Source organism: Anabrus simplex, chromosome 9 (assembly GCF_040414725.1).
Source record: "Anabrus simplex isolate iqAnaSimp1 chromosome 9, ASM4041472v1, whole genome shotgun sequence".
Taxonomy (NCBI): Eukaryota; Metazoa; Arthropoda; class Insecta; order Orthoptera; family Tettigoniidae; genus Anabrus; species Anabrus simplex.
Genome location: NC_090273.1, coordinates 25,217,287 through 25,244,204, shown reverse-complemented (window position 1 = coordinate 25,244,204; position 26,918 = coordinate 25,217,287). Strand labels below are relative to the sequence as shown.

General features: G+C 40.1%; 1 protein-coding gene across 1 annotated transcript in view; it reads right to left on the bottom strand.

Moving 5' to 3' along the window:
- ds (dachsous cadherin-related 1) overlaps positions 1 to 26,918 on the bottom strand; it is a 231,259-nt gene that overhangs the window by 136,690 nt on the left and 67,651 nt on the right. The window contains exons 4-5 of the mRNA XM_068229134.1: positions 6,906 to 7,084; positions 1,708 to 2,130 (exon numbers count right to left, since the gene is read on the bottom strand). Of these exons, the coding sequence (XP_068085235.1) occupies positions 1,708 to 2,130; positions 6,906 to 7,084 (602 nt within the window). The remainder of the gene's footprint in view (positions 1 to 1,707; positions 2,131 to 6,905; positions 7,085 to 26,918) is intronic.

Sequence of the window (26,918 nt, the reverse complement as noted above, 5' to 3'; positions counted from 1 at the left end):
GTGTGACGTGGCTGCCAGATTACAGAATAGAGCGGCCGTCTTCCGCACGCTATTACTACAATTACCGAGAATTAATGAGCCTTCCCGCGGGGTGCACTTCTCGTGGGGTTATTACTGCACCTTTCAACACTATGACTGCTTTATCACTGGCACAACAGTCAGAGAGCTACATCTGTGACTTCAGTTTTATTCAAAAAACAAACAAACGTGGAGTATTGCGTGGCTAATCATTTTCAGTACAGATTTGACTAAATACGAAGGGGGTTTGACAAATAGTGCATCATATTGTATGGTAAGGTGATTCTTCTTCTTCTAATTTTCTTCTTGTGCCGTCTCATCAGTGGAGGTTCTTTGTTTTCTTTTCAGAGTTGTATCGAAGGATGTTTCTATGCCCACGTCCTCTCATTTACCTTCTATGTTCTATTGTATGAAGCTATATTTGCCATTTAGGAAAGTGTGATCGAATTAGGCTGCTTTCCTGCTATTTGTGAGGACTAAGACTTACAGCAGATGAAGCATTAACTCATCCTGTAACAATTAAGAGAGGGGTCCCCCAGGGTTCTATCACTGGACCTTTATTGTTTCTCTTGTACCATAAATGATATGAGTAAAGAACAGGAATAGCATTTAAGGCTTTTTGCTGAAGATGTTATATTGTAAAACTACCTCCACAATGTTGTGAGATGGATAGCAGAGAATGGTATGATGATAAACGAAGTGGAAAGACAGGCTGAGAGTTTCACCCAGAGGAAAAGTCCTGCCAGTTTTAATTACTGTGTCGATGGAGTGAAAATACTTCACGGGGATCACTCTAAGTACCTACGTGTTAATATGAAAATGAAATGGCGTATGGCTTTTAGTGCCGGGAGTGTCCGAGGACATGTTCGGCTCGCCAGATGCAGGTCTTTTTATTTGACACCCGCAGGTGACCTGCGCGTCGTAATGAGGATGAAATGATGATGAAGACGACACATACACCCAGCCCCCGTGTCAGCGAAATTAACCAATTAAGGTTAAAATTCCCGACCCTGTCGGGAATCGAACCCGGGACCCTGTGACCAAAGGCCAGCACGCTAACCATTTAGCCATGGAGCCGGACACGTGTTAATATAAGAAATGATCTTCACTTAGGGATTGTAGTAAGGATGTAAGACGCCAGTGTATGGGACCATCCATCACCAGGATTACTTGATACGAGAACTGCAAAATTTGGGCCAGGAAGACTTAAGAGAAAGGAGACGAGCTGCTTGACTAAGCGCAATGTACCGAGCTGTCAGTGGAGAGATGTCGTGGAATGACATTAATCAATAACTAATATTAAGTGGAGCTTTTAAAGGTAGGAAAGATCATACTATGAAGATGACATTAAACTTGTTGCTTTATCTTTTCCAAATTCCATTAGGTCTTCACTAGTGTGAATTAGTCCCAGCTTTACAGTCGAAAGATCTTGCTTACGCCAATTCTACGTGGAGTTATATGTTCAATACTTCCTGTTTCTGACGTTATTTGTACTGTGATTTGAGGTGTGTACATGAAGAAGAATGTACCAAGACAAACACAAACAATAGACCACGAATTAGCTAAAATCACGTAGACGCGAATCGAATCCGGGGCCGTCCTAGAATTGTACATTTCTGTAAAACCTAGATACCGTATACTCCAAAAGTTCTGTGTTAATAAAAATGTCCGTAAATATTTTTTTCTTACCTGAGAATTGACCGGCAAGGATTCTAGCACATTAACAGCGTACTCTGGTCGCTCGAAGACCGGTGGATTGTCATTTACGTCTTGCACCTCGACGAGGACGCTCAGATTTGCAGAGAGTGGCGGTTCTCCGGCGTCTGTCGCTACGACAACCAGGCTGTGACGCTGTGCCGTCTCGTAATCCAGTCTTCGTGCCAGAGTCAGATGGCCAGTACGAGCGTCCATGGCAAATAGGGCGCTGCTGGCCGAGTCCGACGCGCCGGCCAACCTGTAGCGTACGATGCCATTGCGACCAGAATCTCTGTCCCGCGCATGAGCAGCATACAGGGGAATCCCTAACTCGACGTTCTCCGGCACGGAGATGCGCACAGTGCCAGAGTCGAACTCAGGAGCGTTGTCATTAACGTCATCGATGCCAATGTTCACCTGCCGGGAAGAAAGGAGAGATTCACATTTAGTTACATAAACAAAGAGTTATTTTCTTATCCTGAGGAAAAACAGATTCCAGGAAACAAATGCATTTTGTAATTTCTGAATTTCTTTTTATATTCTATAAAAACTAACAAACAAAACTCTGAAAAATAACTGTAAACCATCTTTTTTTGGTATTATCTGAAGCCATCTATTTTCAGTTAATTTATAAGTTTTAGGCTCTTCAGTATGCCTAAAACTAACTTTGAGTAAATACATCTATAAACTACCTGGAAGAGAAAACAATGTTGTAAAAATCCTTAGTGATGTCATACGCTCTTTCTTCTACAGCAGATTTTTCTAAACCATCTTCCTGAATTATTTCTCCCAGGTATTTCCATTTATTTACTTTCTCTATTCGGACAATATGTACTGTCAAAATTTTGGGGCGTTTTTTTATGTTTGTAATAAATTTGTTTTTTCTATATTCTCAAACCTCTATTTCATCAATCAATCAATCAATCAATCAATCAATCAATCAATCAATCAATCAATCAATCAATCAATCAATCAATCAATCAATCAATCAATCAATCAATCAATCAATCAATCAATCAATCAATCAATCACAACTGATCTGCATTTAGGGCAGTCGACCAGGTGCCTTTTCTTAAATGATTTCAAAGAAATTGGACATTTATTGAACATCTCCCTTGGTAAGTTATTCCAATCCTGACGCATCGGCCATCCTGTAGCGTACGATACCATTGCAACCAGAATCTCTGTCCCGCGCATGTGCAGCATACAGAGGAATCCCTAAGTCGACGTTCTCCAGCACGGAGATGCGCACAGCGCCAGAGTCGAACTCAGGATTGATTTGTGTCGTTTCATATGTTAGGTTCTCTGAAAGTATAGCAAAATAGCAAAAACAGGCAATTAATTTCGACACCTTTGTTTTTATCCCCAAAATTACTGACGACATTTTATGTGCCTTTTAACTTTTCATTCCTATAATTTGCTATCAGTTGCTTAATAACCACTTTTTTGTTTGTTCCTTCTATAGTTCTTCGAAATCTGAGTACTAAATTTCGTTACACCCGGTATATGAACTCAATGTACTATGGTCGCGTGATTGCAGGGTGAGAGGTGCGAGGGTTAAGCATGGCTGCCGCGCACTGGCATATCTGAAGTCTCAAGGCCTGACAGTAAACACCTGTTCCACCTGCGGTGACACTGAGGTGCTGCCATGAAGTTTCAAATTGGTTGTGCATTTGTGCCTTAGTTACACGTTTACTGTATGTACTTCATAATGAACTGTTTGATAAAGAATAGGCATTGATTCAGAGAGTTCGCATTGTCTGCCACGATCGATGTTTGTAGCTTAGAGTGTAGTACCTGTTACTCGTGCCGCGACTCCTCCTCAGACCAGATAGTATTCACTGTGGTAAAAAAAGGGCATTATGAAAGATCAATTCAACAGGAAGAAATATGATCTTTCCGCCAATGAACTTGGGAAGAAAATTGTAAGTTGCTTGAATTTACGCGAGCCAATTCCACTTCTTGTAATGTCGGGATCTTCCTGGACTTTACTTCGTGTGCACCCTGTATACTGTATTGGTCTGCCTGGAAAGTGCATGCAACAGACTCTCTGTATCGTGCGGAGATTATACACGCGGAAGCAGCGAGATTATAACAGGTCTGTCAAATGGAAGCCTCCAGGCCGCCCGTGGCATGCGGCATGGTCCAGCTTTACTCACTAACACCTTCCATCACTGTAACTCTACTTCTGAGAACCCTCTGTAAGTTATGTAGAACACGACCTCATAAGCACTTTAGTTGTTAAAAAACTGAAAGCCATAGATTATGTCTTTCTCTCATAGAAGGAACAAAATTGAGTTATGACGTTTCCTTCCTAGAGCGATTCAATTCCAATTTTCGGAATTGCAAACTATTCTTTCCAGAAATCCAAGCCTCTACGTTAAAAGTTCTTCCGAATGACTCCACAGAATTTTAATCTGTATTGCAGGTGAATTAGATTTTGATTATAATTCAAATTAAGTCTGATGCGAGAAACATTCAATATCATGCAATCATTCTTTCTTTGAGCGACTACACATTACATCTTTCCAGTTGACATTCTTTGATGGATGAAATCTCTTTATCTTTATAAAAGGAATTCCTCTAACTCTCACAAGATTCTGAAGTAATCATTATCGTCCTCTAGGGGTCCTAACATAAAGACAGCTACACGCACAACGTAACGTAGTGTCTTGGACTATCTGGGAAGGGAATGCGGATGGTACGACCAGTGGGCTGTGACAGGGAAGTCCGCGGGCAGTCAACCGATAACACCACCTACTTGTCAGGTGCTTGCTGTAGGTTTATTGCTTCCTAGGCGTTAAGATGATGCTTACCATTCAGCATAACTTACTGTTCACTGTGGTGGATTTTATTTTAATATATTGTCAATTATACTGACTGTCCTCATGGGTAGACTGAAGAGATACCACGTATTATAGGATGGGCAATAAAACTTGCCCGGAAAATATTTATAAGACTGACGCGTAATTTACTCTTGTTAATGAACAGGAGAACTGCTCATCACAGGAAATGCTGGAAACCATGATTTCGATGCTATCACATGTCTGCGCGTCTCCCGAGTACGTCGCTGTCTCATTACGTGTGAGTGAGTGAGAGGAACAGACGTGTTTAGTGACCAGTTGAATGCAACACAAACTGGTGCTCACAATAAAACAGCGTGTGTCCATTGTCGAGTGTTATGCGAAGCACGATTCGTGGAAAACCTGTGCGGAATTGTTTGTGCAAGACTTTAAGACTGGAAGTGTTTTGGAAAAACCTCCAGCGAAGTCTGCAATGCTAAATTTAGCGGAAAAATGGTGTGAAATGGGCTCTGTAGCGAATAAAAATCCGTAACTGTCCGAAAAGATTTCCAACATCAGAAATCATTGACTCTGGAACAAGTCCGACGAAATCTCAAAGCCGTTCATCTGTGCAAGGGGCAATTAAGAGATCGTCGTGTCGAAACGTTATGAAACAAGGATTTGCATCTGTATCCTTAAAAAGTTATTGCTGTGCATGCGTTGCAGCGTCCAGATGAACCTTCGCGTGCTTGAGTTCTGCCGGTGGTTTGTGAGTGAAGTGGAGTCAGGACTTTCGGATCCTCAGTTTTTTACTTCTTCAGATGAGGCCATTTCCAGCATCTTCTCTGATGTTCATTAACAAGGCTCAAACCCACGCCAGTCCTATTACAAATATCGACCGGCATTCCGATTGACCACAAGGGTCCAGAAGAATAAGGCGTATATACCGGTAATTTTCAATTACACGGACCTACTAATTCCACATACAGTATTTAATAATTACTCTACAAATGGTTATGGAATATTTTAATCATTTACTTCGAAATGTCACTAAGAATTTCGTCTATCTGGTTTTCTACCATGGTAAAGTTTTTAATGAGGTTGACCGCATATTTACTGTCACCAAACTCTAAAGGGAAGCTTCCTTAGTAGGAAGGTCATATTTCTTACTTAAGATAAGTTTATATACAGGGTGTTTACAAATGAATATCGGAGTTTTAACGCCTTATAATATTGAATACGTTAAACTTACAGTTATACATTATATGTCAAATGAAAGAGCAACTCAAACAGTTTTGTTTGTTGGCACCAGTGCGCATGTACGTGCAATGGTTTCGCCGCAATCCGCTAGACAGCGGTAGTAGTACGTCGTTATGCCAGTGAGGTGGCACACCATCTTGATGGAAAATGAAGTTCTCTGGCTCATTTTCTTCCAACTGAGGGAAGAGCCATTGCTGTAGTGTATCGAGGTAAGAAGTACCAGTTACAGTACGTTCACCATAAAAGAAAGGCCCATAAACCTTTCGCCGGGATACGGCACAAAAAACATTCACTTTAGGGGAATCTCGTTGCATTTGTACCAACTCGTGAGGATTTTCTGAGCCCCAGATGCGCACATTATGAGTGTTTACATGTCCACTAAGGTGAAAGACCGATTCATCACTGAAAACAACATGATTCATGAACTCATAATCATGTAACAACATGTCGTTTGCGAAGTTGGCACGTAATCTGTGGTCTGCCGGCGTTAGAGCCTGTAATAACTGTTAACGGTAAGGACGTAGCTGTAAGCGTTTTCTTACAACTTTCCAAACGGTCGACGCAGGAAGTTGTAATTCACGATTAGCCTTCCGGACTGATTTCTTTGAGCTACGAGTGAATGACTCTCTCACTCGCTCAACAGTCTCTTCACTTAATCTTGGTCGTCCCTTGCTCTTCCCTTTACAAAGGCAACCGGTGTCTTCAAACTTATGATACCATCTGCAAATGTTATTATCACTTGGAGGATCACAACCGAACTTAATGCGGAACGCACGTTGCACAGTAACTACAGATTCTGCCTTTGCAAACTGCAAAACACAAAAAGCTTTCTGTTCACTAGTCGCCATATTTGCTACTACCGCTGTCTAGCGGATTGCGGCGAAACCATTGCACGTACATGCGCACTGGTGCCAACAAACAAAACTGTTTGAGTTGCTCTTTCACTTGACATATAATGTATAACTGTAAGTTTAACATATTCAATATTATAAGGCGTTAAAACTCCGATATTCATTTGTAAACACCCTGTACTTTGAAAGCTAGTTCTTGGTACGCAATCGATATTGAATACAAATGCACAGTTTGGCAGTTAGTAGAAAAATAAGGCTAAGAATCTAAGGAATCTAGAACAAGACAAAGTAATCTCACCTGAGTGTGCCCGTATGCTGGAGGATCCCCGCTCATGGCCTGCACGTTGAGTAGCACAGACTGGTGCGCTTCATGATCCAAAGGACCAGCCGTTCGGATGGTTCCAACCACAGGATCAATGGTGAAGGAGCCATCCGGGTCGCCGGAGTAGATCGAGTATCGCACAGAGCTTCGAGTACCTGAAACAAGGAAATTATTTATTAGAGGAGAGGTGAAAACCTTGTATAAGCAGTAAATAATATTACAGAAATCTCCTCATTCATCTTAACCAAACAATACACTTCGTAACAGATGCAGTGAACTCTACTGTCATCCTCTGACTGAAAGCTCCGAGTCATATTCTTCTATCTCATCTGCGAAGAAAATAAGCTCTAGTATGAGAGTACAAGGAGATGAACTCCATCCATAAACAGTCTATCCATGAGAATATTGGCACTGAAGTGAACAGGCTTCACTCTAGAAGACAGCTAAGAATTGGACGCACAGTAACGTGAACAGAAATCTAATATGGACACAAGAATGGATTAACATTTAGCTATCCACCTCAGTTGAAGAGTGTTATCAGAGTCAGTGTTGAACGTGAATGAACTCATTTTCTAGGTAAAACGTGGTTGACGCTGAACAGAATACGAACAACCCATGGTTGATAAGACTAATCTACTGTACAAGTGGGGAAAAATCACCATGCCAGACTGCAAAATGCGGATTCCCAAGACAAATATTTTGTTAAGAAATGAAACCTGAGTTTGTTTAATGGAAGCTTTTTGGATTTCTTGGTTGTTACTCTAATGACTGTAGATTATGTGAATAAAATGTATCGATTGGTAAATATACAGCTACACATTTCTTCCTTATGCTACATCATAGCGATGTATTTCGTTTTAATGCGATATTTTGAACCAACTGAATTCAGTATAAAATTACAAGTTTGGTTGGATTTAAGAGGCAGACACATTAGACGAATTAAAACACAAACAAAGAATTAAAAAATGCGGTTATTAAGGGAAAGATCGTGTTATTCTATTTGTAACAGGAGGGAAAACTCCGCCAAGTCAATGAGCTTTAGATAAAATTTAATTTTAGTGTTAAAACTGAAAATTCTACGACGACAATCACTGAGCCTAAATATATCGGGGTTTTTTTAATTCCAGAAAGAATTATTTTTGTAAGTTCTTGTTGCGAGGTTCGATACCAAACACAAACGACGTGTCGAGCCCATTTGCTCGCTTGAAGACGTGCGCGGTTAGCGGAGCGGGCGAGAGAGCAAGCGGGCGGGAATTAATTCTCCCGGCAGATCAGATAGAAAATAAAATGATAAATGAATACAATTACTATTGGTGCCCCCTTCCGCCTCGTGTCCTCAGCAGGGGGCACCGAGCCACAACTCCCAGGAGGAATGGCAACCACGACTTAAGGACCAACACTGCACCTCTAGCATAAACCGGCGAGTGTCCAAAATGATGCACCGGTTCGTTTGCTACGTTTTTTTTTCAAGAACCGGGCATCAGTCGGGTCTCCCCAACTAGCTACAAGTACAGCCGAGGGCAAAACGATTATACATGCTTAAAAAAGGTACGGTTCAAAAACGTCCAACATTTGACAAAATTCACTCAAAAGAAATGCCTATCAATCCAAAACGTCCATATTCAATAATTTTTATTTACTACTCGTTTATGTGATTATTCACATAAATATTTTTTTTTTATATTACCACCTAGGTACTTACACTGATCCAGTGGGTTACTTTAGCTCAATCAACACAGTAATGAAACATTGACAGGACTCTTTCTACTACCGGGCGAACTGGCTGTGAGCTTGCATCTGGGAGAGAGTGGGTTCGAATCCTACTGTTGGCAGCCGTGAAGATGGTTTTTCGTGGTTTCCCATTTTCACACCAGGTGAATGCTGGGGCTGTACCTTAATTAAGGCCACGGTCACTTCCTTCCCACTCCTAGGCATTTCCTATCCCATCGTCGCCATAAAACCTAACGGTTTCGGTGCGAGGTAAAAAAAAAAAAAAAAAAAAAAAAAAAAAAAAAAAAAAAAAAAAAAAAAAAAAAAACACCAACAACTTTTACTCTTGGCGGAACGTACAACCTGACATTTCATTCAGTTTACTATCATACCATTGTCTGCTGCGCATCTCACATTTCTGCACGACGAATGTAATACAACTCAAGTGAAAAGAGTAAAGTTTGTTTTCCTTACCAAGCGCACATTCACCTCTAACTTTTTTTTTTAAATTGGTGCCAGTTTGCTTGTTGGTTAAAGAGGCATAACAGCTAGGTCGTCAGCCAAACCATTGTGCCACAGCCCATATGATCTTTAGTCTACCAAGCGAGCGTTGCCTAGCACAAAGGCCTGCCGATTCCGAGGTGAACCGTGGTCAGCGCGACGAATCATTTCGATTGTTATTCCAGTTACATCTGAAAATTCTTGACGTGGTTAGGAATCGTACCTGGGTGCTCTGGATGTTAGGCAGGCTAGACCGCGGGGAGAGCAGAGAATCGTATTTAGATTTAATATAAAAATCCGTTTTGAAACTAATCCATCCCCAGTGTCACCAACAATTACTGACAAACAATGTTATTGAATTTACGTCCCACTAACTACTTTTACGGTATTCGGAGATGCCGAGGTGTCGCAGGAGTTTTTTTACGTGCCAGTAAATCTAGCCACACGAGCCTGACGTATTTGAGCACCTTCAAATACACCGGACTAAGCTGGGATCGAACCTGCCAAGTTGGGCTCAGAAGGACAGCGCCTCAACCGTCTGAGCCACTCAGCCCGGCCCACCAAGAATTGGAGGAGGTACCGTAGCTAAGTATGAGCGCAAAAGAGAATGACAAAGAAAGGACAGTAACAAATATGTAGCCCGCCTAGTCAATACTAAATATTATTTATACTTATTTACATTCGCCGAACAACTTCAGCCACTTTTATATATCCTTAATAGTTACATGACAGCCTCACGTACTTCTTGTATCATTATATTGATAATTTTAAGCTCATATCACCTGGCTGCATAACACACCTATTAACGGATGGTTTCGGCATGACAACAAGTTTTTGCACTATTTTATTTTATTCGTAACTCCAATTGAATTTTACAAGAAATCATCGGATCATCAAGTACACAGTGATCAAACGCCACAACAAGAACACAGTGAGTGCTCAATATTTTAATTCATACAGACTTTATTCTATTGTGTTTTATCGTATTCGACTGGATGGAATTAAATTCCATGCATCCACTCTTCGATTTTTAAAATGTCAAATAGTATTGGCAATAGTTTTGGATTTCTTAATGCCCCCCTCCCCTTTTAATTAGGTATTTTTGTGTATAGGAATTTTAATTTTAAATAATAATAATGCTATTTGTTTTACGTCCCACTAACTACTCTTTTACGGTTTTCGGAGACGCCGAGGTGCCGGAATTTAGTCCCGCAGGAGTTCTTTTACGTGCCAGTAAATCTACCGACACGAGGCTGGCGTATATGAGCACCTTCAAATACCACCGGACTGAGCCAGGATCGAACCTGCCACGTTGGGGTCAGAAGGCCAGCGCCTCAACCGTCTGAGCCATTCAGCCCGGCAATTTTAATTTTAATTTGACTAGCTGATGAAGGGAATGTATTAAGATTCTCGAAACATGTACTAGACTTATGTAAATGAATATAAATAAATTAATATTTAGTATTAACTAGGAGGGTCCGCCTCTGTGGTGTAGTGGTTAGCGTGATTAGCTGCCACCCCTGGAGGCCCGGGTTTAATTTCCGGCTCTGCCACGAAATTTGAAAAGTGGTATGAGGGCTGGAACGGGGTCCACTCAGCCTCGGGAGGTCAACTGAGTAGAAGTGGGTTCGATTCTCCCCTCAGCCATCCTGGAAGTGGTTTTCCGTGGTTTCCCACTTCTCCTCCAGGCGAATGCCGGGATGGTACCTAACATAAGGCCACGGCCGCTTCCTTCCCTCTTCCTTGCCTATCCCTTCCAATCTTCCCATCCTTCCACAAGGCCCCTGTTCAGCATAGCAGGTGAGGCCGCCTGGGCGAAGTACTGGTCATTCTCCCCAGTTGTATCCCAGACCAAGAGTCTGAAGCTCCAGGACACTGCCCTTGAGGCGGTAGAGGTGGGATCCCTCGCTGTGTCCGAGGGAAGAGCCGACTCTGGAGGGTAAACAGATGATGATGATGATGATTAACTAGGTGGACCATCCATCTACATATTTGTTGTGATCAAGTCAATACGGATCAAATACCGGACACTATGGTCAAGATTATTAAAAGGACAATAACGCAAGACGTCCTGCAAATGAAGTAAAAGGTGACAGTTCCGCGTTCAAAAGAAGATGCACAAGAATTTAAAAGACAAGACCATTTAATTTCCAGTGAGGAAAAAGAAGAGAAAAGAGACAATCACAGAACGCATTACAAATTTTGTACCCGAATATTACCGATATAAATACGAATATACATTATGATCACTTCAAGTAAGTCCTATAATTTCAGACAGATGGTCCGTAATTACATTTTAAAGCTTGAATCCTTCAAGATTCTTTCATATTGCAGTATAAATACATGGTAGAGCAAGAGTCGGAGTATCACCTAATAATTTAGCTGCTAACAGTTGTGCGGAAAACGAAATGAGAGAGAGACGGAGAGAGAGAGAGACTGATTAGGAGAACACAGCAGCTCTAGCGAGCGGGAACATTCCCAGACACGTAAACACTTGAGTGCCGAATTTCCATTTCATTTCCATTTTTGGAACACGTTCATTTACCCCTGCTATCACATGAGTAATTTCTAATTCTTCTCTAGAGCGAGCTATCTATGCATACACACGAAGGTTAAAGATAGAAAATAATAGGAATTTTCGTACACATAGAATGGGTTTGACACAACACTGGTTAAGAGTAGTCTAATAATTCATTTTAATATCCTATTTTGCATTTATTGTCTCTGATCGTATTGCACTTTAGCCATATGAATGAAATACAACGAGAGAGAACATAAAGAAAGAAAGGGGAGGGATTAAAAAGATTAGCTAAGAGGAGAAGACAAAGGAAAATTGGAAAACGAAGATATAAAGGAACAGATCAAATAAGAATAATAGAGAACGGGACGGAATACCTCGCGAAGGGATGGCTAAAGAACAGTTTTTCTTTTCAATCTGTTTTACGTCCTACAGATAGGTCTTATGGCGACGATGGGATAGGAAAAGGCTAGGTGCGGGAAATAATTGGCCGTGGCCTTCAGCTAAGGTACAGCCACAACAATTGCCCGGTGTGAAAAGAGAGAGCACGGAAAACCATCTTCAGGGCTGCCGGCAGTGAGGTTGGAACTCACTACCTGTCGAATGTAAGCTCACAACTGTGCGCCCCTAACCGCACGGCCAACTCCCTCGGTAAGAACAGAATAAAAAATTTAAAAAACGAGAATGACAGAAATAAATAGTTTAGAACAAAATTACATAAAGGAAAAATGCAGATTAGAAAGCAGATTAGGGAAGTAAGTGAAGAAGAGAAGGGAAGAGGTCGGAATAGGACGGAACGGAACAGTGCGGAACAGAACAAAATGGAACAGGACGAATATAAGGGAACCGAATAAAAAAGAACGAGACAGAACGAAACCGAACAAAACAACAAAATGGAACAGAAGGAATATAAGGGAATTGAACAGAAAAGAACGGGAAAGAACGAAATAGGACAGAACAGAACAGAACGAATATAAGGGAACGGAATAGAAAAGAACGGGAAGGAACGAAACAGAATAGAACGGAACGGAATAGAAGGGAACAGAATAGAAAAGAACGGGAAAGAATGAAACAGAACAGAATAGAATGAAGTAAGAGGGAGCAGAAAATAAACCCAGGAAACAGAAAATAATTAACAGGACGCAAGAGAACGGATAGGATCGACCAAAAATAATGGAAAGAAACAATGTACAGAATGATTAAAATTAAAATAATGCCATCTTTCTACGGAGTTCAATAGACATTGATATCATCCCGGGATTTGTGGAGACTTGATGTGAGATAACCGACTGGATTTCTAACCTCCCTCTCCTTCCATTTTTTTTAAAGGTTTACTGAAAAGTACTCAGTCCTAACATTCATACATGGATATAAATCTTCCACTGTAAATTTCAAGTCGTGTCTTCATGCCGAGGTTGTGCAGCTTTCTTGAGTTACACGCCCAAATGGACATGTACATTTTTAACCACATATCAATTCCCTGCCGGTTTTCAATCTCTGGCAGTATACCGGGTATCGAACCCGGGCCTGGGAGGACGGCAGTTAATAACGCAAACCGTTACACTACCGAGACAGCCATAGTTCGTAACAGAGAGAAAATGGCGGGAAGCTAATGTGCCAATCTATGATCCACAAGGGTAACTATAATCTATATTCCATTACTTTTGTTTAACACTTTATTTTTTGTATTCACTGGCAGACAAAAATTAACAGTCAACTCAATCATGAGAACATTATTCAAGCCAGTGTTACGTATCAAACAGTTTAAGAAATGCCGGCCTGTTTGATACTATGCATAAATTTTCCAAGGTGACGTTGATTAGAATTTCATGCTTTGAAATAAGAAAATGTCACAATATAAATATTGTTACGTGTGCAATGCATATTAATGGATAATATAAGAAAACCGGCCAGGCTATTCCATCAGAAGGAGCCATCAGTATCCACAGTGATGCGATGACAAAAGATCTCTATCTGGAGCTGATTCTCAGAAAACTAATTACTGAAGCTCTTGTTTCTTTATCCTTCATGTCTCTATCTGTGTTTCACTTATCAGTTTGCAGGCAATAATACCTGTCAAAGTGGAGAAAAGTTAGCAGGGAAAAAGAAACAACACATGAAATGTTTTAATGGAAGGCAAACATTTCTGCTTAGCAAGGATGAAGAACGTGAACTTGATTTGCTAACAAGGAGCATGGGGGTTGCATGAGTTCATGAAGCATATATGTTTCTTGGAAAACAAGGCTATGTCCTGAACGAGGCTTCTTGTTGCCTACAGTAAAAATATGTTCATCATCCACGTGCCCTTATCTTCCGGTGGCTATAATTTATTGAAAATACTCCATGAAATCGTGTTCGTCTTCCTACCCATTTACCCAGCCATCTAGGAGGTCGGCACTAATGTGAAATAATCACAGATTTACGATCGGATACCCTTCCAGGAGGCAAAAGCAATGTATGCACTATTCCATGTCACTGCTGTGGTTGGAAATGAGATGTGTGTGCATTTGCAGATGAGTGTTAAGGTGAACATAAAACAACCAGTCCCCAGTCTAGAGAAATTAACCAGACGATGCTAAAATATCCATACCGACTGGGAAACGAACCTGTGCCCTATGATCCGAAAGCCGTCACACTGACCATTCAACAAAGGAGGTGGACAAAATACTTTGTGAATATTTTTAAAATGTTCTCTTTGAGACAAATATTGTGTTGATTTTACCAGTCCTGAATTGCAAAGAACAAAAATCGACTTCAGTATGGTGTCGGAGGAAAAATGATTAGGCCTATCGATTATTTCTTAGTGAAGACACTACTTGAAATTAGTCAGCTAAGAAGCTAAGTGCAGTTTGTGAAATCATAAGTGAAGAGGAAATTTTACTCAGTTTCTTTCTGAGGAATAAAATGATTTCATTAAAATGTGTAATGTGACGTTACCTAGCAACTGTGCAAGCCGTGATATGAAGAACTGATGGATGGCCATGTCATACAGATCCATGGCCTGAGCATCTCTCAAGGTACTGTTGCTAGGTAACATCACACTACACATTTTGTTACATGCCACTACTTCGTTACACAAAGTTTCGGATAATTACCAGCTCAAATACATATTTATGTCAAAATAACAAATTACACACAATGAGATACCGTAACATTGAAAATGTTTGTTCCAATGTGCTCTGTCTTACTTCCAATAAACCTTCAACCAGGTTTTTCCAAATGTATTTAAATGGAATTACTATACAGTATTTACCTTTGGAAGAGAAAGTTCCATCATATTCATATTCATGTTTGGTTACAATTCCTAGAATGTCAATAGATGATTGATTAACTTATAGTTAAAATTATCCCAATTTCATCATTGCGATTAACTACACATACCTATCAGCGGTGTTATGATCTCACGTATAATCAATTTAAAATATTTATGATGCGAATATTGATCAAGATTGCCAAACAGCTTTGTAAGCTGAACACGACTTCTAAACAGACAACAATGCAAGTATGGAAATAAGGGCGCCTAGATTTAAATCAGAATAAGGGAGGATGTCAATTCGATATCCGTTCTGCCTGAACCACCCACCTATACGGGACCCGAACTCTGGTTCTCCTACACATGGCCTAATAAACGAACAAGTGGACCGTGGAGCAGTTCCATTAGTCATTGGATTTACCATGTTTCAAAAAGCTATCCAATACATTACCGTGACACAATTACAGGAGATAAGGCTGTGATGACACTGAGCATGGAGTCTTGCCACCCAGGTGCAAGTCTCGTTACGTACACGATTGTGACCCAGGGAGCGGTAGCTACACCGAATATCTCTCGACCGGAACAATGGTTAAGGTGTTGGATTCATGACGCTAATGGTGTTCCTCGCGGATCGTGATTAGGTCCTATGCTCCTGCCCAGTTACATTATACAGAAAGGAAGAAAGCAAAAACTAAATATGTATGATGTATTTCTGTATTGACAAAATACTTTTAAACTGGCTCCTGCCCAAAAGCAAAATCTATGAACTAGCGTGATTATAAGATTATAATATTCTGCGAGAGTAAACTTTGATCATATCCAAACATTTGAGGTAAATTGAGGCGTAGCAGTAGTAAATTGGATCTGGAGGGATGTACTACGCTTGAATTACGCTACTATTCCGGAATATGTGCAAGGAAAATATGGAAACATTACGGGAGAAAGAACACCTCTTCTACAGCAAAATTAGTTTTTGCACTCAGACCACCATCTGTCATTAATGATACACTTGTAGTTTCTTATATCGCTAACACTACAGTGAAAATATCACGTTCGTTTTATTTATTTACTTAGACATCTGAGAGTAGGGTTTTCATTTACCTACCGCTCTTCAACGTGGGAAGCTGGGTTGAAAAATAATATTTAAAGGCCCACCCTGGAGAGATTTACTGCACATAGCATGAATGGCAGGGGCAATATTTTATTAAACAAACAAATAAATAGCTCTAGTGTATTAAGCCCTTAAAATCCCTTAGAGGCCTACGCAGAAGATGTAGGAAACATGCCGTCAAAGGCTATGACAGAGCAGATCAGCGCGTGAGTTGCTACACAGTTCGTGCCGTGGAGCTGTTTGCTTGCATTCATGTGATGGTGGGTTAGAACCCCACTATCAGTACCACGAAACATAGTTTCCGTGGCTTCCCATTTCTATACCAGGCAAATGCTGTAGCCGTGTGCCCACTTCCTTCAGAGTCCTAGCTCATTCCTATATTTTCATCGTCGAAAATCTATCGGAGTTCTTGCAACATCAAAAATCCATCCTTTCGATTTAAAACTTACCCGTATGATTTTTTCATCTTCGCGACCACTGTGAAATATTGGCGCTTTATCAATCGTTAGATCAAATGGCTTGCCACACCATACTTAATAAGCCGGTTCTCGCCCGACAGTTAAGCAGCATTGGGCGTGGTCAGTACTTGGATCGGTGACTGCTTGGGAACACCACGAGCCGTTGGCTCATATCCACTTCCCCCCACTTTTTTTACCAAGTTTCCTTGTCTCAATATAACAGGTGAAATGGCTTGGAAGAATGCGGTAACAATACATGAAGTAGGACTGTACATTTCCTTTTACTTAGCCTCACTATAAAAGTTGTAGTTTTTTTGTTTACAATTGGCTTTACATCGCACTGATGCAGATAGGTCTTAGTGCGACGACGGGATAGGAAAGGGCTAGGAGTGGGAAGGTAGCGACCGTGGCCTTAATTAAGGTACAGCCCCCAGCATTTGCCTGGTGTAAAAATGGGAAACCACAAAAAACCATCTTCAAAGCTGACGAGAGTGGGGTTCGAACCCGCTATTTTCCGAATGCAAGCTCATACCTGCGCGCCCCTAACTGTACGGCCATCTCGCACGGTGTTATGAAAGTCAATTGGGCTCTGAATGTTTTAATGGCTTATTTATCAACTATATATGCATAGACATTTAGGGAATGCGGTAATTGTTACAGGCTACCATCGAATTAATATCCACTAAGCTTATTTACAAAGTTCCAGTTAAAGGCGTTACGAGCTCTGACTTCATTGTGCTACCTCATCCTTGTCTAACACTCCATTATAAGTACAGTAACATCATATTTAGTCAATGTTAATAAAACATACACCATGACGAAAGGCTGTTACTTTGCAATGGCCAGCCAGACTGTTTTTTAATGTACATTTATGAAACTCTCAGAGTAGGTTTCACGGTGGACTGGCAAAATGTAATTAATTTAGTCAGGAAAGAAAATTCTTTCAAGAATCCGTCTTGGAGATTATTTCCATGAGAACACTTTCACACCCTCAATCCATCCCAATTCGTTCTCCTTAATATTGAAATTAATACATTCTTGAATAATGATTAACAGTGTTATGGTCATGGTTTAATGAGTAACCCTGCTGCGCTCAGTGAAGTAGGGCAACATCAAAGTCCAAAATGAATGGTGGATATGAGGCTGCATGCACAGATATGCCCATTATCATGGCGATTTTTATAGTGTAGGATTACTGATTAGTCAGAACAATGAGCACATACATACTGCTGGAGTTCAAAATGAGAAGGGAAAAAACGGATTAGTTGCTTAGCGAGGTTCATTAGGGGATCTTCTACATCGCACAAGTTTGCGGAAAAGAATAAGAAATATCATTAAATATACGAAAGGCATGGTCTATTTTCTTTATTTGCAGTATAGTTATGTTATTTCTTTTATCATCGATTTATTAGAAAACAGGTAATGTATGAAGTACACTTGATTAAAATTGAAGATGAAGATGTAGGTAACTATATATAATAATTTGAAAGTCCACATAAAATTCTTAATGTGAATACGGAGAAAGCCCTTGCTGTAAATTTGGTTTTCCGTGCGTGTATAATGAAGAAAATTCTTAACAAAATAGGTGAAAAGCAGATCTTTATTATCAACAATAAGAAAGAGAAGGGACCAATTAATTGGCCATCACTTCAGACAAAATAATTTTATAGTTAATGTCATGGAAGGAATGATTCAAAGCAAGATAGAGCAACCTAGACTGCAGAGAAGATGTACAAGCATTATCATGTGAAGAAACGAAGAGGTTAACAGATTACAGAGAGAAGTGGAAGCGAAGATTTGCTGCCAACCAATCTTCGGATTGAGAACCAAGAAGGAGAATGAAGGAATTAATTTATATTATTTATTTATGTAATTCGTTTACCCTCCGGTGTTAGTTTTTCAGCCGGACTCAGCGAGGGATCATACCTTTACCGCCTTAAGGGTAGTGTCCCTTGTGCGTGAGACTTTTGGTCGGGGATACAGCTGGGGAGGAGGACACGTACGTCGCCCAGGCACCCCCATCTGCTACGCTGAACAGCGCCATTGTGGGGGATGGGAAGATTGGAAGGGATAGGCAAGGAAGAGGGAAGGATGCAGCCGTGGCCTAAAGTTTATACCATTCCGGCATTTGCCTGGAGAAGAAGTGGGAAAATAACTGAAAACCACTTCGAGGATGGCTGAGGTGGCAATCCAATTCCCCGCCTACCCTCTATTCAGTTGACCTCCTGAGGCTGAGTAGACCCCGTTTCAGTCTTAGTACCATTTTTCAAATTTCGTGGCAGATCCGTGAATCGAACCCGGGCCTCTGGGGGTTGCAGTTAATCACACTAACCATTACACCACAGAACAGAGACGAACAGGAATTCATTTACTGATTCAATAATTCTGAAGAGAAAGAGAGTGATAAGTTGGAGTAAACAATGCCATGCGAAAATATGCTTCATGTTACTAACGTTGTCTTAAAAATATTATTCATTTTGACACAATACTTCAGTTCACTTTCACACGAACAATCAGCGACAGACTTTGTATATCACGTCCCACGTCACCACATTTCATAATAAAATATTTATTGTCCAATACACAGTTTCCCAATAAACCAGCGTAATTGTGTTATGTTAGGAAAGTGATAAGCAGTGTATAGCAAATTTTATCTAAATTCTTCATGCCGGTGCAAAGCGCACACCGACTTCCCTGTATTAACTAGCCAAGGAATGTTTGTGATAATAAGCTCCTTCCTCAGTAAATCTTTGTTTCTATCAGGAAGTTTACCAAACTTAGTTATTTTTACTTCAGAATTCCTGATTTCCTTTTCGACTCTTTGCAGCACAGAAAGTTAGTAACGGCGAGGTCCTTGATACTAACCACCATGCGTGGATGGACAATTTTTAGGTGGTTACGACTGGTAAATCTTTGCAATTTATTACCGTTAAGCCTTTGATGCTTGAATTTTTTCAACAGCAGTTAGCATTATTAAACATCTGCAGCAGAAATAATTAGGCCTATCTGGACGACATAACGGAAGTTGTCGCAGCAAAGGACACTACATACAGAGGCTGTCGAAATGGCTAGTGTAATTTCAGATTTCCGAGGTGGTGTTAGTTTCTAGTGGCTCCATGCAGTACTGCTGTTAGCAGTAGTGTACATAACCTATAACCCCGTCAATATATGTAGGCTATGTTTAAAAGGTTTATTTGACATTATCATTGCGAGAGATACAAGTATCCTGTAATTAACGGGCTTTATGGTCGGCAGCTTCTAACAGAGCAGATTCTCGCAACCTCCCACTCTGACGTGTCAAGTCAATACATTAGTATGTCCTGAAGTAAATGAATTAATATGCATACCTATTCTTTTTATTTTCAGCTCTCTCTTTCTTTCACTCACTTGGTTTTCTTTTTCTTTTGGCGTGAGGAGAAAGAGAGAGAGAATGTTTCTTTTTTTTCTGGACCTATCTCCCAACCTTTTATTTTATTTTATCAATCTCTCTTTATACAATGTCCTGTCAAATTACACGACATTCAAATTTGTGCGTTGTTGTCACGTCTATTGTTCTGAGATGTGGCAACTCCTTTAAAGAGGGGCAGCATTTGCTTGCTTGCAATGATCGCACCTAAGAACAGAACAAGGTTACGATCTCATAACGCATGGAGCATAAAATTAAGTCCTAATATGTGATCCAAAGCAAAGCATTAGAAAGGAAACTGACAGCTGGAGAATGATAAGAAGTGCGCAACTATACTAAGGAGGGGTATTAATTATTTAAATTTACTTAAGAGCAGAAGACAGTAGGAGGCGGTGATGTATTTTATAAAGAAAAGAGTGCCTTAGTTCTCACATGCACCTTAGATCTTAGACATGCAACCAACAGTACTTAGTTCACAACTTTGTACAACCATACATTTCAGCCGTTATTTTATTAGAAAACATCTCAAACGAAACGCGTAGGCCTATGTGTAAGGCAATGAATGGTCGAATTTGCACTTTGCATCACCGAAAGAATGAGATTACACATCGATATTTTCATAATTAATACTGTATTATTTTCTTTGGGGTACATAAATACTACCAACCACACCCCACATTCGGGATATTTATGTCAATATCGTATCTTCCTTACATAATTTGTTATATGCGTTTCTAACAGGATATTTTCTCCACAAAGCAGGTTTGTGGATTTAGTACATTTATAAAATAATGCAAACCATATTCAAGTTTTGTAACTGGAGCAAAGTGATTGGAATCATTTCTAGTGGCCAGTTAACCAGCTAATAAGAAAATAAGGATTTTAGAGTAATAAAAATTGATTGCTTTGACGGTTGCTTTGAGAGAGTTACGGTTTGTTCGGCTACTGAGCCATTAGCAGTTCGGGTAGGTATAGTATATGAATGAATGCCCTATAATATTACTGCTGCATGCTCCGAACGTCATGAATATATAATGTCTCAGACGAAGAAAGAAAAGAAGTATTTAGGGCGCATATTGCGGAACGAGAAGCAGCATCACCTTGAGCTCATCCCTGAAGCAAACGTCCAAGGTAGAATAGGCTCAAAAATATTCGACAGTGGTCGAAGGCACAGGTGTTCCGTAGTACTGACAAAGTGTTGTCGAACAGGATGACAGCCAGCGTTCTTTGAAGGATGAGGAGAAGAAGAAGAAGAATAAGAAATAAAATGGTTGGTGAAATTAACACAATATTTGGAGGTTCAAATCGTAAAATTTCAATTTTTCTCATCTAGATCGCTAAACTACCACATGATGCAATCGAAATTGAATGAATGAATGATATCAAATTTGCTTCAAGACAGACTTATGCTCCAAGAACAAGTACTACATCGACGTCTTAGTTCAGTTAAGGTTGTATGGACGATTGGGTGTGTTAAAACACAGTACAAGAAATTAATGTCTGTCAATCCTGTTTGGACATTCTTAAAAAAAAAATCAAATCTGATACATTTACCAACCTTCAGTTTACAAGACCAGTTTGATTAGAAATACTGTTTTTGATTGAGAATCATCAAGACAGATTCCTGTTTGCCGTTCTACATTCATGCCGAAATTGATGGAAATGAATCAGAGCTGTCATGCAGTGAAAATGAAGATATATGGAGGAGGCAGCTGATGTGACAACATCGTCATGTAGAGGCTTGTAGAAAAGTCTTTAACAGAGGATCTAACAACGGAAATAGTGAAGCATAATTACTGTAAGTTGGCATTAGCTTCCAGATATGAGCTATAAATTAATATTCATTACTAACCTGGCAAATGTATACAGCACAACGAAAGAAAAATAGCTGAAACTATTCCGACCCTAAGTGAGAACAACTATGATAAAATGGATTAGGTCTAGAACGCCAAAAATAGCGGACGAGAGGATTCATAGCGCTGGCCAAGCATCAGCTAGAAATCTGCAGGCCTTCCAGTTGAGCAGCGGTAGCTTAATATGTCAAGATAATCTGGGATTGGAAACTGAGGATCTTGAAATGGCCCCCAAATTAAAGTTACCGATATTTTTTTACAAGTGTCAACAGGAAATGAAACTAAACAGCTATTAGAATAGAAATTAGGAGAAAATTGGTTGTAAACAGGTGAGGTGGATAATGTTGTGAAGCGAAAGCGAGAAGGCAGAGAGAGCGAAAGAGAATGAGAGAGGTGAACGCCTGATGAGTATTAAACCCCGTGATGCTATGTAGCGTCTGACTGTTATTAATTACCCTGCTTTTGTTTAATGTGAGTCGGGGTCCCGTCCACTTGATTAGTACGCTCGCTAGGTGGGGAATAGGATGGACTCAAGGGCGACTGCAATAATAATAATAATAATAATAATAATAATAATAATAATAATAATAATAATAATAATAATAATAATAATAATAATAAATTTTATGGGCACTTTAAAAGACTCCCAACAACAAGGATTACACACAAGATCATGAAATACAGCAGAAAATTGAAGAATCTATCATGGATCCAAGAAGTCGAAAATGACCTGGAGAAAGCCCAGATAGATATATCAGAAATATCAGACAGAAATATGTTCCAAAAAAAGTAAACAGATGGATAGTACAGCAAAGAATGAAGTTCCAAGGAGAGTGGGAACCAAGTGAACTGAAGAAAGGAAGAGATCCCACGGAGAGAAAGAAATGAAAGGCATATAGAAGACCAGAAAGGCGAATCATAAAAGCACTGCATGATCCAACAGGATCCATACGCAAATAATAATAATAATAATAATAATAATAATAATAATAATAATAATAATAATAATAATAATAATAATAATAATCCAAAGCGTACGTAGGCCATTAAGACCCCTGGCCAGTCAAAACCAATGCTGCTATAGATGTCTTCCGGACATTGGTTTGAACATTGTCAGCGTGGCGATATCCTCAACTAAATTATTTGGCTTTAGCGACCGGGTCTGTTATCTCTCGTAGGAGATAGCTTCCCAGATGTCCTCACAAGGATCAGTGAACCCCTTTACAACATTCATTCCAGTACTGAACTCCCTGGACTGGCAGGAATCGAATCCAGTTCTTCCGAGTAAGATGCTGGCATCGTCACACCTAAACTACAGAAGTAATAATAATAATAATAATAATAATAATAATAATAATAATAATAATAATAATAATAATAATAATAATAACAATAATAATAATAAACTGTTTTCCTTCAGCTTTTTAAAAACATGCTATTTGTTCGGTGCGTCGACTTATAGAGATCTTTTGGAACTGGAGGAAGTGTAGAGTGTTGAATGTGAGGGAAGGAACGTTAAAGACGACACAAGCACTCAGTCCCCAGGCCAGGGATATTAATCATTTACAATTAAAAAGCCCTGACCCAGCCGGGAATCGAACCCGGGACCACTGGGTAACAGGCGGACGCGTTGCCCCCTACACCGCGGGGCCGGACTTCCTTAAGCTTACCTCAGTTATTTCTAGGGTCGCTGGATCCACATACTGTTTTTGCAGGGGTTTTTAAAGTTTGGATGCCCCAATAGACGTCATGTGAGTTTTGGGATGAAAATGCCAACTTAAGATCGACGAGGATTCGGACCTCAGCATTCCTGAATGGGGAGCCAGGATCCAAGTCACTGAGCTAAACATGACTGTAATAATAATAATAATAATAATAATAATAATAATAATAATAATAATAATAATAATAATAATAATAACGACGACGAGGGTGATGAACATCGGTAGTATATGGCCGAAGCGATTCGTTAACACTGAATGTTTATTTCTTTTCTCACTCACTCCAGTGTCGAAACTAACATTGGATATTTTTGCCTCCCATCAAAATGTTTGCTCTGTGAAGTTTCTCAATTTCTATGTTCGTAGCTGGTAAAACAGACCGTCGTTGCGCCTGAAAAAGCCACTATGTGATAATATTGTGGGAGAAATACTGACCCGCAACACAAATATCATAAAGAGCGAGAATTCATTGATCAAATTAGATAATATTGAACCTTAGATGATAGAACGTTACCGGACGAAATCCTAAACTGAAATATTTCACATAATTGTTTTCACAGGCGCAAAGATGCTATATAAAATGGTGAGCATCAGTCCCTTTGCTGCGGTCCAGGAGAGAGTATAATATTATGATTCTAGTCACAGATAAAAAAGTCTAGAATACAATGATCCCAAAAGGGGTTTGCACTGAATAGCCTAAAACTGATATCTAAAATGATGTAAGAGTGTACAATCTTGTAATCACTTTCCATCTCATAAGACCTGATTTAAATAAAAAAAAAAGAGAGGTAAACGGACACACACATAGATGCTCAGATTAAATGATTACTAATCAATTGGTCACAAGTGGGACGCTATTGTGAGGTGGGTGTCAGCGAGCAGATACACAATTCGCTTCACTCATCACCCGTGTGATGGCCAGTTCACTACAAGGTTCCACCACCGTCTGGGACAAATATAGTCCGCAAGGTGTTATAATAGGATACACTCTAATTTCAACACTCACGAGTTACCCAACAAGGTTCGCCTGCTTGGCTAAATTATCAGCGAACAGGCCTTCGATATAGAGGGTCACGGGTTCGATTCCCGGTTTCGACGAGGATTTTAACTTTATATGGCTGATTCCTCTGGCTAAGTGATCGAGTCTTCGTGTTCGTATAAATACACTGTTCTTTACATTTATAAACATACCACTCTATCTACCAACAACCACAGAAACACGGAATAGTTAATATATCCCTGCACATAGGATGATGATGATGATGTTGATGATTGTTTAAAGGGTAATTGTAATCAAAATTTTAAAATCTATCCACTGACTAGAATTTTTTTAAATAAAATGAAAAATGACCGTGAGTTTAAAATAATCAGAGGATCTAATTCGCAATGTTTTATTTTTTTAAAATTATTTAAAGATAGATTATAATGTAATGAAATGGAATCCGGCACATTGTCTTTGAAGCAAAATCAATATTTAATTGAAATTAAGAGTTTTAAAAAGGACATCAAATACAAAAAGAGAAACTAAAACAGTGTCAGTAGAATACATATTTTTTAAAGCCGGACGGAGTGGCTCAGATGGTTGAGGCGCTGATCTTCTGACCCCAACCTGGCATGTTCGACCCTGGCTCAGTACAGTGGTATTTGAAAGTGCTCAAATACGTCAGCCTCGTGTAGGTAGAGTTATTGGCACATGAAAGAACTCCTGCGGGTCTAAATTCTGGCACATCGGCGTCTCCGAAAACCGTCAAAGTAGTTAGTGTAGTGGAACGTAAAGCCAATAACATTATTATGATGATGATGATGATTATTATTATTATTATTAGAATAAAAACGTAGTTAATAATAAAATAAAAACACATAGAACATTTACTTTTAAACACGATAAACAGGCCTCTATCCCTCATAAAACATATGACGAGAACGCAGAGTTGGCGTCAGAAAGTGTATCCGGGCGTAGAACTGAACAAAATTCACATCATACGCTGAATATAATATATTGAGAATAAGAATAATAATAAGAATAATAATAATAGGCCGCCTCTGTGGTGTAGTGGTTAGCGTGATTAGCTGCCACCCCCGGAGGTCCGGATTCGATTCCCGGCTCTGCCACGAAATTTGAAAAGTGGTACGAGGGCTGGAACGGGGTCCACTCAGCCTCGGGAGGTCAACTGAGTAGAGGTGGGTTCGATTCCCACCTCAGCCATCCTCGAAGTGGTTTTCCGTGGTTTCCCACTTTACCTCCAGGCGAATGCCGGGATGGTACCTAACTTAAGGCCACGGCCGCTTCCTTCCCTCATCCTTGCCTATCCCTTCCAATCTTCCCATCCCCCTACAAGGCCCCTGTTCACCATAGCAGGTGAGGCCGCCTGGGCGAAGTACTGGTCATACTCCCCAGTTGTATCCCCCGACCAAGAGTCTGAAGCTCCAGGACACTGCCCTTGAGGCGGTAGAGGTGGGATCCCTCGCTGAGTTCGAGGGAAAAGCCGACCCTGGAGGGTAAACAGATGATGATGATGATGATAATAATAATAAGAAGAAGAAGACACGTTAACTAAAATGTTGAGTTACAAAAGGCAGTGTGAGATGTTATCACGGGTAGTACAACCTGTACGAAAAAAACAACACAAAAAAAGGAAATAAATGATGTAAGTAGCAATTTATACTTGCAATTGTGATGTGTATTTGGCCCAGATTTACGACTGGATGTATTTGCTGTAGTGTGTTTCTGTGGTAGGTGGAAATGTGATGGTTTGTGAATGAACAGAAGTGTATTAAGACGAACGCACGCGCAAAGACCCAGTCCCCGAACCAGAAGAATTAAGCACACGCATTTAAAAATCCCTAACAGTTCCGGGAATCGAATCCCTGGCCACTATGAATCGAAGATCAGTACGTTGACCAATCAGCGAATGAGCCGGATTAAAGGCTAACATTGCAATATTTAGCTGAAGAGCACGCGCTCATCTACTTGTGCACGTGCGAGTGCGGACAGCAAGAAGCACTTTTTAAGTCCTATTCTTCACGGTAATTGGCTAACGGATTTGATTTACTTTCCTTTTTAGTGCTCGGAGAGATTCTTAGAGAACATCTCAAGTAGTTGTTACAGAAAACAAGAGGGAAGTAAACTGAAGATCTTACAATAAGAAGCTTTAACGAACACTTTGCGTTCAGGAATTGCATATTTGCAAGTGGTTAGATCATGTAGGCTCGGAGTATCTAAGGCACAAGGCACAAAGTATGTAAACTTGGATGGCATCTGGAATCCAGTCTAGTCTACCGTAACATGGCGGCAATTACCGTTGCTGCTCGGTCTATTACGCAGGAATTAGACAACAGAACAAGGTTACAAGAACATTATTGAGTGATCAATGAAACTCACTTCACAGTCCATTAAGGAATAGTGTATATGGAATAAAGGACAACTGAAGAGCAGGAAAAATAAAGAGTCCCTAACA